Source organism: Plectropomus leopardus, chromosome 14 (assembly GCF_026936395.1).
Source record: "Plectropomus leopardus strain MGB_pleo_1.0 chromosome 14, ASM2693639v1, whole genome shotgun sequence".
NCBI lineage: Eukaryota > Metazoa > Chordata > Actinopteri > Perciformes > Serranidae > Plectropomus > Plectropomus leopardus.
The window spans coordinates 3575001-3589295 of NC_142189.1; the positions used below are offsets into that span (position 1 = coordinate 3575001).

A 14295-nucleotide genomic window follows, 5' to 3' on the forward strand; every position below is an offset into this window, starting at 1 on the left:
ACAGAAAGACAGCCAGAAGGGACAACGTTTGTTTGGATGCAAAGACTCAGAAGAAACTGCATCCTTAACCTCACACTGACATGTCAAGACTGTGGAAATGGACTTTTATCATCTTCTGACAGATCTTAAACTGACGCTGCTCAGCTGATTAAGACGCTGTGGCTGCATTTGCATATGTCATTTGAATAAAACCAAAAGGGGAATTCTTTATAGTATTTGTCTATCAATCTGGTATATTTGATTTTTAATACATGGACTGGCATTTTTATTTGTTACGGTTGACAAGAAGGGCAATAAATTCGATTTTTATTGCGTTAACATTCTTCTTTATGTGTGCTACAAGCTGGCATTTCTGTGGGAATCCTTTGGCAGGATAAGAGTCAGTTTCACCATCATCAGCATCAATCATAACAACAATTTCGAGCTAGCAATGTGAAATCAGCAGCTGCGAGTTTGTTTACACTGAGCATAGTTAATATATATGCCTTGAAATATGAGCGCTCACACTGCTAATTTCCTATTTACTATTTCTTCTTATCTCTTATAAACTTGTGCTTTTATGCACTTTTACTGTTTTGGCTTTTGTTGTTTAATATTTCTTTATATTCTTTTATTTCCACCTCCGGCCTGTCTGTTTCCACAGTTATGGTATCCATGCACTGTATAATGACCGTAATATTATTATTAGTTTTTTTTTCTATGCATTATTAGGTTTAAACTTTTATTACTCTCACATGTAATGCACTCACTTTGAGCTGCATTTTATGTATGAAAGGTGCTATACAAATAAAGATTATTATTATCATTAATTTCTGTTAGCACATTAATGGTAATTCCCAAAATGTGATTTCGAGCTCACAATCTAAGTGCTAGTTACTAGTCACATGGTTGTCACAGTTAAATCCAGAATAAGGATATGCCGTATACCTTTGGAAACTGATATGTTTCCATTAGGCGTATTATATTCACAATTTGAGGGTTAATAGAAACCTGCCTATTCAAAGAATGGCAGTTTTTGGCATTTCTGTATTGGCTTTATTTATCGGCCTTGGAGGCTGCTGCTTGGATCCAGCAGTTTTTCTTTTCTACTGTGGAAGTGTGGTAGGACAGGAGTGAAAATCTCCCGTGTTACCGTCTCTTGAGTGCCATTTCAACATTAAATAAGTGTACTTATCTGTCACATTCAAATGGATACAAATACAAAGGTTGATCTACCTCCGGTTTGCTGAGGCTGGACGACACCAGGCACCCTGAGCCGACATCTAGGTCCCACTGCTTCCTGCCCTGGTTGTGGGGATCCAGAGCCGAGATCCGCCCATCCAGAGTGCTGATGATCACAAGAGACCTGAGGACGGCACAAATAAAGATTTGTAGAGACCTACTGCAGCTTTACAAACTGACATGGATATTCTCTTTTTTAAGTGTCGACAAGGCTGCAGTGCATCTCTGCAAGCAGTTTTTTAAATTTACAGTGTTGTATTATCTTCCCTGTGGGGGCTTACGTTTATTGCCACCACAGTCTAGACACAAAAGGGCGAAGTGGTGGTGCAGATGTTGTCTTTGCCTTTGCAGTCTTCACCCTTGTTTAGCAATCAGGGTGACCTTCAACTGCAGCCAACAGCACACCTGTGCCATGACAAACTCCATCCTGTCAGCTCGTACGGGTGGCATGTTGATTAAAGATGGAACCAGAGCGGGGGATTATCAGACCTGACCAGACATCCCACACACAGCCACTTATTTCCATAAAAAACACAGTATGAACGTGTAAGGCCATGAATTCTCAGGGGTTAGTGAAGCAAAACAGAAATCCATCAAAAATGCGACTTGTTCATTTGTGCTGCAATTTCAAAGGCAAACCACATGAAAATATCAAATACGTCTGAAATGCTGAATGAAGAGACTGTGAAGTCTGCTGACGGAGCTGGAGGCGAGTGAACTTTGTCACAAATGGATGGATGCACTGCATTAACCCTTTGAGACACGAGCAAATTGGCTTGAATGTGAAGAAATTATTCCAAAATTAGCAAGAAATTAGTAAAAAGTACAAGAAAATGACCTTATATTAGTCAAATAATAATAAAAATAAAAATAGAAGAAAAAATATTAAAATAAAATAAAAGAAGACACACATTGAAATGACCTGAAAAAAACACTTTAAAAATATAAAAATACTGCAAAAATAATTTTAAATATAAATCTGTGATAACTATAAATATAGTTTTTCCCTAGTTTTTCCCCCCTACCTTTTTAAAAAATAATTTTCTAAATCTACTAATTTCTTTCAGTTTGTGGAACATTTCTCTCCGAGTTGCTTATGGCCTTTTACCCCATGTTTATGAAAAAAAAAAGAGTTTGAAGGTTTGAATACCTGTGACAGGTGATTGACAGCAGCACAGGAGAAGTGATGTCGCTCCAGGCGTCAAAGGGTTAATAAACTATTCTTAATGATTTTGTCTTTCATTTGCTGACAACTTTCAACATTTTAGCATTTCATTCTCTCAGAGTCTATATCTGATGTAGAAAGCAAGCAAACTTATTTCAAACCAGTTTAAAAATCAAAATAAAGAAACGGAGCTGGAGGGCAGACAACATTGATTTCATTTATTCAAGTACTGAAAATGATTTGCACTTCTTATGTCCTCATTTTACAGTGGACGATTCTCTTTTTTAAAGTCAGGCAGAGTTTGTCACACCTCAGGTACGGGAGGAGCACACTGATGATGCTCTCAAACAGATGGCAACAGCTACTGTTTAGAGCACACAGGGGGATCCAACATGGATAGTTTTCTCAGGCTGAAAACTGTTATTATGGCCGTAAAATTAGGCGCATTTACATGGAAAACCTCAAATCAATGTTTTATGTGTCGACAAAGACCGTCTTGTATTCAGAGTCGCTACATTTGTTCAGTGACATTTCGGATTTGTCTTGGCTGTCTTCTGGGCGTTTCGATATTGGCAGAAAATTAGTGTTGGCTTGACTGCCCACGACAAGAGCTCAGAGAAAAAAATGTGTCAGTTCTGTTAAGAAAACAAGCAAACCTTGTTTAATTTCACTCTCGCAGATCTTTGTGAGTTTAGGCACAACACAGATGAAAGCCTGTTGGATGATATAGTGAAAAATGTTTGGCAAAAACTGCACTGATTCCTCAAGAAATACTTTCACACTGAATGCTGTTATTTTGAAATGAAGTCGACGTATTTTCCACATATTTCACTCAGAGGCATTGTTGGCAGAGACACAGTGTGAAGCTAAAAATAAGACGCGGGGGGAAAATAAGATGCAGGGGGTGAAAGCAGTTTCCCTTAGATGATGTATGGGCTACGGATTTCTCACAGCCCCCATGAGCTTTACCTCAGAGAAAAGGTTTTTTTGAATTCTTGCGGTGGTGGATTTTACATTAATTCTGCATGTCTACCAAAACATTCACTTGGTGAGGATTTTTCTCCCACTACAAATTCTCCAAATGAGTTTCATTCCCTTTTATGTGCCCGCACAGCAACATTTTTGAACAGTTCTCCTTTCTTTCGTGTAGTATCTTTAGGCTAAAAACAGTCGAGTTGAATGAAACGAGACATCGAGCCCCACCCTTCGCCTATCTCTTAACGGTTCTGCCGCATTGCTTGTCAATCAAGCCCTGAGCTCTGGCAGGGGCCACCTCGTGACTATTGACTTGTATCTGTCTAGAGGAGATGCTGTCAACGGGACTTTTAGCTTTATTTAACAGACAGACACACACATGCCGTCTCTGAGTACCCACTGCGCCACATCCACACAGCTGGGACCCAAACAGCTTCCCTCTGTCGGCCGCTGGGGCATATGGGGTTTTAACTGCCTCCCTCGAGGGCAACTAGACAGCAGTTGCTGAGGGAGGAGACACTGTTACACTTGTTCTCTTTCACAGCGCAGACTGATAAAATTAGGGAAAAAAAGCAAACATCAACTGTGCTATCCATCATTAAGACCACAGATACTCAACTTGCTTTTCTTGAGGGGCCAATTTTGCAAAAGGACAGGAGGCCAGGGGCCAATCGCAGCAGCCCCATACACATTTCTACGATGTCAGGACATTTCTAGGATTTTAAGAAGTTAAGATGTTTCTTGGATTTTCGCACATTCCTCGGATGTTAAGACATTTCTCAGATTTTAGGACATTTCTCGGATTTTAGGACATTTCTCAGATTTTAGGACATTTCTCGGATTTTAGGACATTTCTCAGATTTTAGCCTGTTTCTAGGATTTTTGCAAGTTCCTAAGTTTTTAGGGCATTTCAAGGATTATAGGATATTTCTAGGATTGTAGTACATTTCTAGGATCTTAGGATGTTTCTAGGATTTTTTTTTTTAGGGACATTTCTTGGGCTTGGAATATTTCTAGAATTTTAGGACATTTCTCAGATTTTACAGTGTTTCTAGGATTTTAGGACATTTCTAGGATTTTAGGACAGCAGGGACTTAGCTAGGACTTCTATCAGAGGGTGCAGGGTGTCCTCCACTGACCCGGTTTTAAAAGCAAGCTTTATTTGGATGCTGTATGCATGATGGCATCTTATGTATACTTTATGTATACTAAAAGTACAACAACAATTCCCAGTGTGAATCACTTTATTTTTATTGTGAATTAGAAAATGGTTGGGGGGCCACCCGGCACCCTACTAGGGGCCAGATTTGGCCCACGGGACATAAGTTGAGTATCACTGATTGAGACTGAGCAGGTGAATTGCTACTGACGAGCTATAATCCCTTATTGATTTCACCTATCGAACTCTCATCAGTCATGAAGGGGAGGGAGCATGTTCAAGGATGTTTGTGCCTCAGGACGACTAAGAACTGGATTGTTTCAAAGCGTGCAAATCAATTTTAGGAAGCTTTCACTCATGTTTCACTAAGACTTATTCACAGGGAGTCACACTTGCTGCTCTGGACCATCCAGGATCTGGAAGTTTGCATAAAAATGCAAATAGGCTCACTTAACAGTAATGAGCCATGTGTCTTTCAGCCCCATCAAAGCCAAGATTATCTCCCGAAATCTGCTCTCAGCATTATCAGCCTCGCCACTCGCACTGAAGTGTGGAGTACTAAGAAAAACATTGTTTTTCCTCTCAGCCACCAATAAAAACAGAGCGCTAAAGCCCGCTCTCACCCTCTCGATTGGCTGCGAGACCCTGCCAAAAATATTAGGCTGATTGGTTGTTGCTAAGCAGTCCGCTCTGTGAGAGGGTGGAAGCTTTGGCGGCCTTCGCTGGGCCGGCCCCGCCCCCTCCAAGTCATGCTGTGAATGTGGAAGTGAGGAAGAAGTCACCGAGAGCATCGAGTTCAACTTCAGAGTTGGAGTGAGGGAGAGCAAGAGATGGAAGAATTTGGTTGTGAGGGAGATCAAAGGCTGCTGCGGACTCTTTGTACTCCAGATAAAGGATGAGACGGAGTAGAGAGGGGGGGTCGGGGTGGGGCGGCACTTAACTCTACAACTAAGGTATCATGATGGTAATGGAGAAAACAAGTAGTGGAGGAGGGGGAGAGGCTATAAAAATAGTACTAAACCGAACAATAAAAACAACTCAAACAAAACAAACAGCCCTACTGTATCATTTAGAACTTGAGGCAATTTATTTTCCACGTCTGAGCCCCGAGACACTGCTGCTCCGCTCGTCACCAAAGGGATAACATGTAGCCTGTGGGGCTGCTGCTGCCGACTGTGACAGATGCAGGCGGCAGAGACACTGAAGAAGACGTTGGAATGGAGAATGAAGCGGGAGAAAGAGGGGAAAGTGGTGAGGCTGCCAGCAGACTGAGGGTTGTTAGTGTCCTCGCCTGTAATGCTGTCAAAGTGTCATAATAGTGCAGAGTGCTTCTTCAATCACAAAGCGTACGGCGAAGCAGGGAGCCAATTAGCCTCGCTCTCACCAGACTCTCTGCTCCTCAGAGACACTCAGCCTCGGTCTGCACACACACCGGCGAAAACCGAGCTGCTGGTAAACACACTCCATTGAAAGAAGCAACCAGGATGTTTACACAGGCCAAGTCTCCAAGGAGCGGGAGCCGCCGAGTTAAACCAATCGCAACAACCTTCCACTTCGCAGCAGCCAATAGAAGCACTGTTTTTCTCCTTGTTTAGCCAATGGGTGGGCGGCTCTGCAGACTCTGAGCCAATGGCGGGGCAGAGCTGCCTGTAACCATGCAACAGCGAGCAGCCTGGATGCACGCTGGAGTGTGGAGTTCTGCTGCCGCGCAGCTGCCACTCAGCCTGCCGCGCAGCCACCGAGAGGCAGAACAAAAATACGAGAGCATGGGGAGCACGTGGGGAGAAAGTTATGGATGCAGCTCTGAGCCAGCCGCACCCAGCACCACCGGCTGCACCAGCTGCTGGAAAAAAAGAGTCAAGTGCATTCCTTTGACCCGTGCAAATTCATACTGATAATACGGTTTATTCAGAATCAGAGTAAATCCAGTTCTGCCACAAATATGTGAAAGAAAAGCAACAGTAATCTAGTACAAACTAATGCAACACCAAATGAGTTTTTAAATCTTTCAGATAAGTGTTTAAGACTTTAAAACCTGAAGAATCATTAGTTTGGTGCTGCATTTACATGCTGTACACAAGCACTTAAACATGTGATTTAAAAAAAAAAGAGGAAAAATGCAATGAGCACCTTGGCAAGAAAAAAGTGTTTAAAATTCGCAAAAGGTGACAAGAAAATGACGTGAAAATTAGCTGGGTGAATATTAGATATTCATAAAAAAAAGTCAAGAAAACTATTGGTCCTCAAAATGTTTCTTACAATTATGTTACAGAGAAAATATGTTTAGGTCTTTCTTAAGGATATTTTCATCTATTTGTTATTGTTTTGTAATCCTAATTTTTTTTCTTTCGAAGCAATTTTCTTCTTTTACTTCTTTTTACTGATTTCTTATCATTTTTTACCCTTTCTTGTTATGTTGCTCATTGCCTTCTTCCCTTGTTTTTGAAATAAATTCAGCCAATTTTCTCCGATTTAAAAGGGTTAATTGAGGTGATTGCATATTCAATTCAAGATATTGGAAGGTTTTAAGGACCTGCAGGCAGGTAGCACAGCACAGCATGACACCAGGTCCTTTTTTCTTTGACAAACACGGATATGCTTCTTCCTTATGTGCCTTACAAAGTCTAAAATGAACGAACACTTTACAATAAGACTAGATTAAAGTTAAAAAAAGAAAACAAACTTCACCTAATAACCACAGATGACATAACACTTAAACACGGCTTAATGTGACTTGAAGGTTTATGTAACTGTCCTCTAAACGTGTTAAAAACATGTGATAAGTTTTTTCAGGTCTTTGTCCCAGCAGATGAAGCCTGATTAATGAGAGCCGGAGTGACAGACCTGCTGCGATGTGCAGTCTGCTTTAAAAAAAATCGACCATCCATCAGGGTCACTGCAGCAGACCACCGCAGCAGAGAGCAAAGGGCGTGGTTTTAAAAAAAACTTCTGGTACTTACATAAAAAACACACACCATTTAAAAGCGTTGCCATGTCTCTCTCTCTCCTCCTGCTCAAGTGTGCTCCCCTCTCCAACGCGAATCATCTCACACGTGGTAAAATCCAAACTCTGTGGCGCCACGCTCCCGCCGGCTGATTGGCCGGGCTGCAGCTCTGATCCGAGGATCTGATTCGTTGTTGCTAAGCAGTGAGGAGCCATCGAGAGTGAAAACAAGACAACGTGGTCCTACTAACTACCAGCTAACTCCTTGTTTTCATGCTCCCCTCCCTCCCTCCCTCCCTCTCTGAGTTTCCCACCTTTTTGCCTCTGCCCCACCCATACTGCAGTGCTGCAGGATGGGTCCTGCCGACTTACCGAAATAGCCACTGACCTAATAAACTCATTTTTCTTGATATAATCAAAATGAATATTGTTTAACAATCACATTAATGAAGAAGGGCTTTCTATTTCTGTCTCTACACACGGTTATAAAACAAGCATATCGTTGATTGAGCCACAAGCTCTTCAATAATCCACACGGTGTTCATCAAGTGCAGACAGAGACAGAAATCGGATCATAATATCCCAACATCAGCAACTGCCGGTTGCTTTTTGGGCAACCTCTGCACACTAAACAATAACTTAACCCTTTGAAACCTGGACACATTTACTTGATTTCTTTCAAAAAAACATGGGGAAAAGGCAATGAGCAACTTGAGAAGAAATGACCCAGAAATCAGCAAGAAATTAGTAAAACAATTACGAGAAAATCACAAGAAAATTACCTGAAAATTTGAAAATAAATAAATAAACTAAAAAAAAGCTTAAAAATTTGAAAATATGTTTTTTAAATCCTATAATTCTGTAAAATAATTTAAAACATCTAATTATGATAGTTAAAAATATTTTAAACATTCTGTGGCTTTAAAAAAGTATTCTAAATATTATATTTATTCTAAACCTACTTATTTTTTGCTATTTTTTATTTTATTCACAGAATTTACAGAACACTTTCTGCCATGTTGCATTTTTTTTCCTCATGTTTTTGAAAGAAATCAAACCTATTGGCACTGGGTTCAAAGGTTCGAATACTTGTGAAAACCATTTGGAAGGGTTAAACAATATAACAGAGGGCAATAAAATAAGGAATAGTTGAATACGACCAAATAAGCGAGACAGGAATAAAAACATGATTATATAAGGAGAGGACAGTGATGATAAAATAGGTTAACAGATTATATAAGCTTGTTTGAAGTGATACTGGAGTCAAACGTTCAGACCTCTCTGATGTAAAACAACTGCTGCACACGGGCTGAGTTTGAAGAACTGAGCATAAAGTGCTCAATTAAAACTTCCCAGAGGGAGTTCAATCATCTTCATCTTGACCTGTTATTTTGGGGACAGTATCTATTTATAAAACCCACAACATCTCCCTGGTTACAGAAAGTGGACTACTGAAACAAAGTAAGAGGGGAAAAAAACAACAAGGAAATGAACTCTCTCCTCCCCCGAAAAAAGGGGAGAAAAAATCTCCTCCTCCTCCTTTACCTAACTATAGCCAGACCCATGTGGCCAACTCAAATTCTGAGCACTAGCCCGTCTCTCCGACGCAATTGGCCGAAAAGTCGCCCGGCTTGGCGGATTGGCTGTTGCTAAGCAGTAGGCTGGTGGGAGCCAGCCGGCGAGCAAAGTCGGCCCAGAAGGGCTGTTGCCGCTACAGGGCCCTGAGGGGGGTGTGGGGGGTGGCAGGGGGACAGAGGGCGGGGGGTGGGGGTAGCAAGTTCAAACAAAGCTGCTGTCCTCTCTCCTCTCACCTCCAAGTGCTCCCTGAGGTGCCGGAGGCCCCGATGGAGCGCTTGCTTGGCGGAGGCATCAAACCTGGCAGCGCCGTCACATGCATGATTCACACAAACACACACACAAAAGCCTTCAGACATGCACACACACACACACACATGCACTGAGACAGAGATGTAAACACCGAGTCTCCAGAGCAGAGTTTGTAACGTATAGATGGTTAAGAGTGAGGTGACAGCCGTCAGCCGGCAGCTTTCGTCACAAACTGAAGGCCGGATCAAAGCGAACATCTAGAATATTTATAGATTACAGGAAACAAGGGGCGGAGGAGGGAACGGGGATTAAAAAAAAAAAACAACTGACAGAAACTTAAAAATGTTGACATCTGAGCGTAGACTGCTTTTCAAGCTGTCCGCGGGAAATGTTTTCAAGAGTCTGTGTTTGAAGTGCTAGACTCCAAAATCTAATTTGGAAGAAATAAAAGGGCTTTACTGGAGGTCCATTCTCTGAGAAAAACAGAGACCCGGGCTTTGTGAGTTTTACCGTCAACAAAACACTAAAGTGATGCTTCTGAGGTGGAGGAAGTTCATAGGTTTGGATTTAATTGCATGAACTAGGACTGCTACATTAATCAGAAGGGAAAAAAACAAATTTTTCCCCAATTTTTTGCCAATATCCAATATTCTGATATATAACAACTCATTTGACAGATAGCTGGTATTGTCAGTACCATTAAACTCACATTTTTGGAAAATAAAGCAATTTCTTCTCCAAACCTGACTGAATATACCTCTTTATCTACATGCCTGTACCTCAGTTTATCCTTTTTTATATGTATTTCAATTTTATCATCTGTTAATCTGTCTGTTTAATATTTGTTGTGTCATGTTATGTCTATTATAAAATAAGTGTTTTGTCTGGAAACCATGCAGGTTATAATGAAGCAAAGTTGTGTACCTGTTGACATTATTGCTATTAAGCCTTGTTTAGTGTGTGTTTTAGGTTTGTTTTGAATCAATCAAACTTTACAGCACTTCACAGAAAACCCACCACCCACTAGTGTTTGGGAGGTGTAACTACAGAGCAACACAGACACACTTTGATATATGTATTATAGCACTTTAATATGCCATATTTTAATGTCATCTGTTTAAAGCCCTGTCTAAAATACAAGCATATCATGTTTTTTTACTTTATCATCTAGGAGTGCAATATCTGTTTTTGTTTGAAAACTAAGAATCATGTGTGAGAGTCATGATCTCATTTCTTAGTGGGAAAAAACATAGTGATTCACATTTTAGCAAGAACCATGCAGCCCTAGCAAGAACCAGGACGTGGTGTAAAGTTGATCAAGGGTGTGTTTGCATTATTATTATCACCACAGGACCTGTTCTGTTTGACTTGGAAAAACAGCAGGCGTCACTGCTAAAACCTTGAAAGGTCACGGAAGCAAAAGGCGATATGTTTTCAAAAGGCTGACCTAATTAATGCTGAGCATAGGGCCAATTACTGCCCAAAAAAGGGTTTGATTTCACAGTTTCACACTTAATCATAGCTGGGTGGCTTCTCTATTTTTCAATCCAACTCCACTGTCAACACTTTGTATGTTTAACCTTTTAAAACCTGGTTCGACATCAGTTTTCTTGTGCTGTGTTCAGACTCGTCTCAAGTTTTTTCACCCTTTGAAAACTGCGGAAATTGGTTTGAGTTCTTTCGAAAAAAAAGCATTGACCAACTTAGCCAGAAATGCCCCAGATATTGCAAGAAATTATTAAAAATGACAAATAAAATTACTTGAAAATTAGTTTTAAAAAAGGGAAGGGAATTGTTAGAAAAATTATGAAAAACTGGGGGGAAAATCCAGAAAACTATATTTATAATGATTATAATGATATACTAATATTTCATATTGTATTTTTTTTATTTTCTGGGTCATTTTCTTTCTTTCTTCCATTCATTTATTTACAGGCAATTTTCGTTGGGCCATGTACTACGTTGCTCATTGCCCTCACCCAGTGTTTTTAAAGGAATCAAACCAACTTGCACAGGTTTCAAAGAGTTAAACCAACACAAACCGTTCTGTGCTTTTTGTTTACAGCAGTGCCGTATGTAAGACATACTGCTGACGCGACACATATCTTATATAAATGAATTGTTAAAAGACATTTTTCTTTCCGTTGTAAATGCGTTTTCTGACATTTAGGAAGTCTTTTTTGTTTAAATTGGCCCATTTGAAGGGAAACACACCTAAATCACGTTTCATTGCTTGCGACATTTCTAAAGTTCAGCGACAATTCTCCTGACAGATGGATGGAAACAGAGCATGGAGTAGAGTATATACTCAGGGGGTGACATTAAAAAGCAATGTGCATGTGTGAAGGTAAGGGAGAGCATTGGGGGAAGGAGAAAGTGTAAGATGAGAGACAGGGTAAATATGAAAGCATGAGAGACAAAGAATAAACGCAAAGGAGAGGCAGACAGGATGTGTGTAAGGTCTTACTGTGTTTTGACACTATAAAAACCTTCCACAAGTTCATTATTTTCTTATCTCGACAAAATCTGTCATCTTTAATGTATTTGTTGTTGTTTTACAGACAGGCCTTTTAATGAATAATTCACCTGCTCAGTCTTGCTGCTCTCAATCTACTTTATTAATTCTTTATCTTATTGACTTCTACATGTCAGTGTCACTGTTTGTTATTTTGATCTTGTGTGACTTCATACCCTCTGCGGCAGCCTTACAAAAACAGTCACACACAGACGAAGCTGAATGTTAATATTTAGATAATCATAGATAATTACCCAGTTAGACTGGTGCAATAATGAGCATTTTGTATCAATATTTGTAGAACATTTTAAAGGCAAAAAATAAAAGAGAGAAAGGAATATTTTAATACTTGGATTGACATCAGTTTCTTACTAAAACACAAGAACGACATAATGAGCAACTTGGCAAGAAATATCCTGCAAGATGCAAAAAAAAAAAGTAAAGGGACCGACAAGGCAATTATCTGAAAACAAATTAATAATAATTTTAATTATTATTATTATTTTTTAGCATTTTTTTCTGGTATTTTTCTTTTCCTCTTCTTCTTATTTTAAACTTATTTTCAGTTAATTGTCTTGTACCTTCTTACTAATTTCTTGCTCATTTTTGGCCCATTTTTTGTTCAGCGGCACGTCACTGTCTTCTCATGTTTTTGAAAGAAATCAAGCCAGTTTGCTCGAGTTTCAGAAGGTTAAACCTTTAATGCTATGGGCAATATATTCCAAACGTGTTGTGACAAAAGACAACCGAGAGCCAAAAAGTGGTGGCAGACAAAATGTGAATATGCGAGAAAAGTCTTGAAAGACGGAAAAGAGAAAGCGGGAGATGCAGACTGTGACAAAGTGAGAGAGAAGAAAACGCTGCAGCATCAAGTGACAGTCACAAGTAGGTATACGCTGTATGGAAATAGATGCAGGCACAGAAAGCGAGCAGTGGCAGGGTGTGACCGGCAGCAGGATGAACGCTCAGGAGTTTTCCTGCAGCAGCAGCTGAGGTGCCTGGCGGGGGAATTGCCGGCTTCTATCAGAGAAAACTGCTCCGCTAATTACTTTCGATTTCCTCTCGATACTGTGCTACAGGTGACAGGCAGGACTCTTATCCTCCTTGAAGTCACCATATGTGCCCTCACACCAGAGTTATTTCATCATCTCTTATGATAAGTTTGTGTCCTTGGAGGTGCGCTGAGTGTAAACAGCGAGCCACTTTTTGTCTGCCTGTGCAGTGTATTCTTGTAAACACCATGTGAAAACAGCTTTTTTTTCTCTGCCTTACACAATTTTTCAAAATAACACACAACAACTAATTATTCCTCTTGACTCGAGCTACATGGGGCTGACTGCACAGTGTGCTCAGCAGCTCCCTGTTGTGACAAAGCGGGGTTTGTGTGGCATCCCAAATAACAAGAACTAATATCTAATGCTTTGGGGGTTGTCAGAAAGCTTTGCGGTGAGCTTCAAGATAATTCAAAGGGACGGAAAATGGGAAACCTGCTGCATTTTTACCACTCGGTATATAAAGCAGCAGCAAAAAACTTCAGAAGGTCTGACTCTGACAATATTTTCAATTTTATGACTGATTTCAAAGCAAATTAATATTAAAAAACAAACAGCACATATTAGGGCTGGGCAATTAATCGAAACTGTCATTCGGGACTCTAACCGATGTAATCTTGCCCATGTCGGTTATTTCGGGGGTTTTAATTCTATTAATACTTTCCCCACTGTTTGTGTTCATGTACTGTCCCCTTAAAAACATACTACCGCATGTGTAGTCACATGACTCTGACCCGTCCAGTCTGAAACATGGAGGAGAACTTTAACACCAAACCAACGGAGCAACTCCAGCAGCTTGTACCAAAAAAAAATGCCGCGTTTGTCGTTTGGACACATTTTGGCTTTAGTGAAGACAACACCGAACAAAAAGAAGTCAAATGCAAATAAACAGTTTCGGCGACCAATCTGTTTCAACACTTCAAGTACAGCCACGTTACTGAGTATGAACCATACGTGGTTCAGAAAAAGAGACTGACAAGCACCCAGCAACAAGTGCCAAAGCAGCTGTCACTAACACAAGCACTTACAAACGCTGCACCACATGAAAAGGATTCAGGAAGATACTTCGTCAGGGAAGTTGATTTTTGCATTAAAACTAAAATGTGACCTTTTAATAAGATGTTTTCATTCACAGCAATGTATGCTTTGACTTCAACCAAAAAAAGGTTTATCTGTGAGGGTTTCCTTTGCTTACTTTAAAATCACAAAGATAGAATATGCACTCTTTCACCAGAAAAAAAAACCCCATCTTTAACAGCTGAGCATATTAACATTACAAACCTTGTCAGCAAACTAAGAGGGCAAAAAAATAATAATAAAATAGATAAATAAATAAATACAAATATTTAAAATTAGAATTAATCTCTACTACTACTACTATTAATAATAATAATAATAACTGTTAATTTATCGTAATTGAGGTCAAATGTTCACTTA

General features: G+C 40.0%; 1 protein-coding gene across 1 annotated transcript in view; it reads right to left on the minus strand.

The window, feature by feature from the left end:
- Positions 1–14295, minus strand: part of eif2ak3 (eukaryotic translation initiation factor 2-alpha kinase 3) — a 47319-nt gene that overhangs the window by 29891 nt on the left and 3133 nt on the right. Inside the window, exon 2 of the mRNA XM_042501278.2 lies at positions 1216–1345. Coding sequence (XP_042357212.2) covers positions 1216–1345 — 130 coding nt within the window. The remainder of the gene's footprint in view (positions 1–1215; positions 1346–14295) is intronic.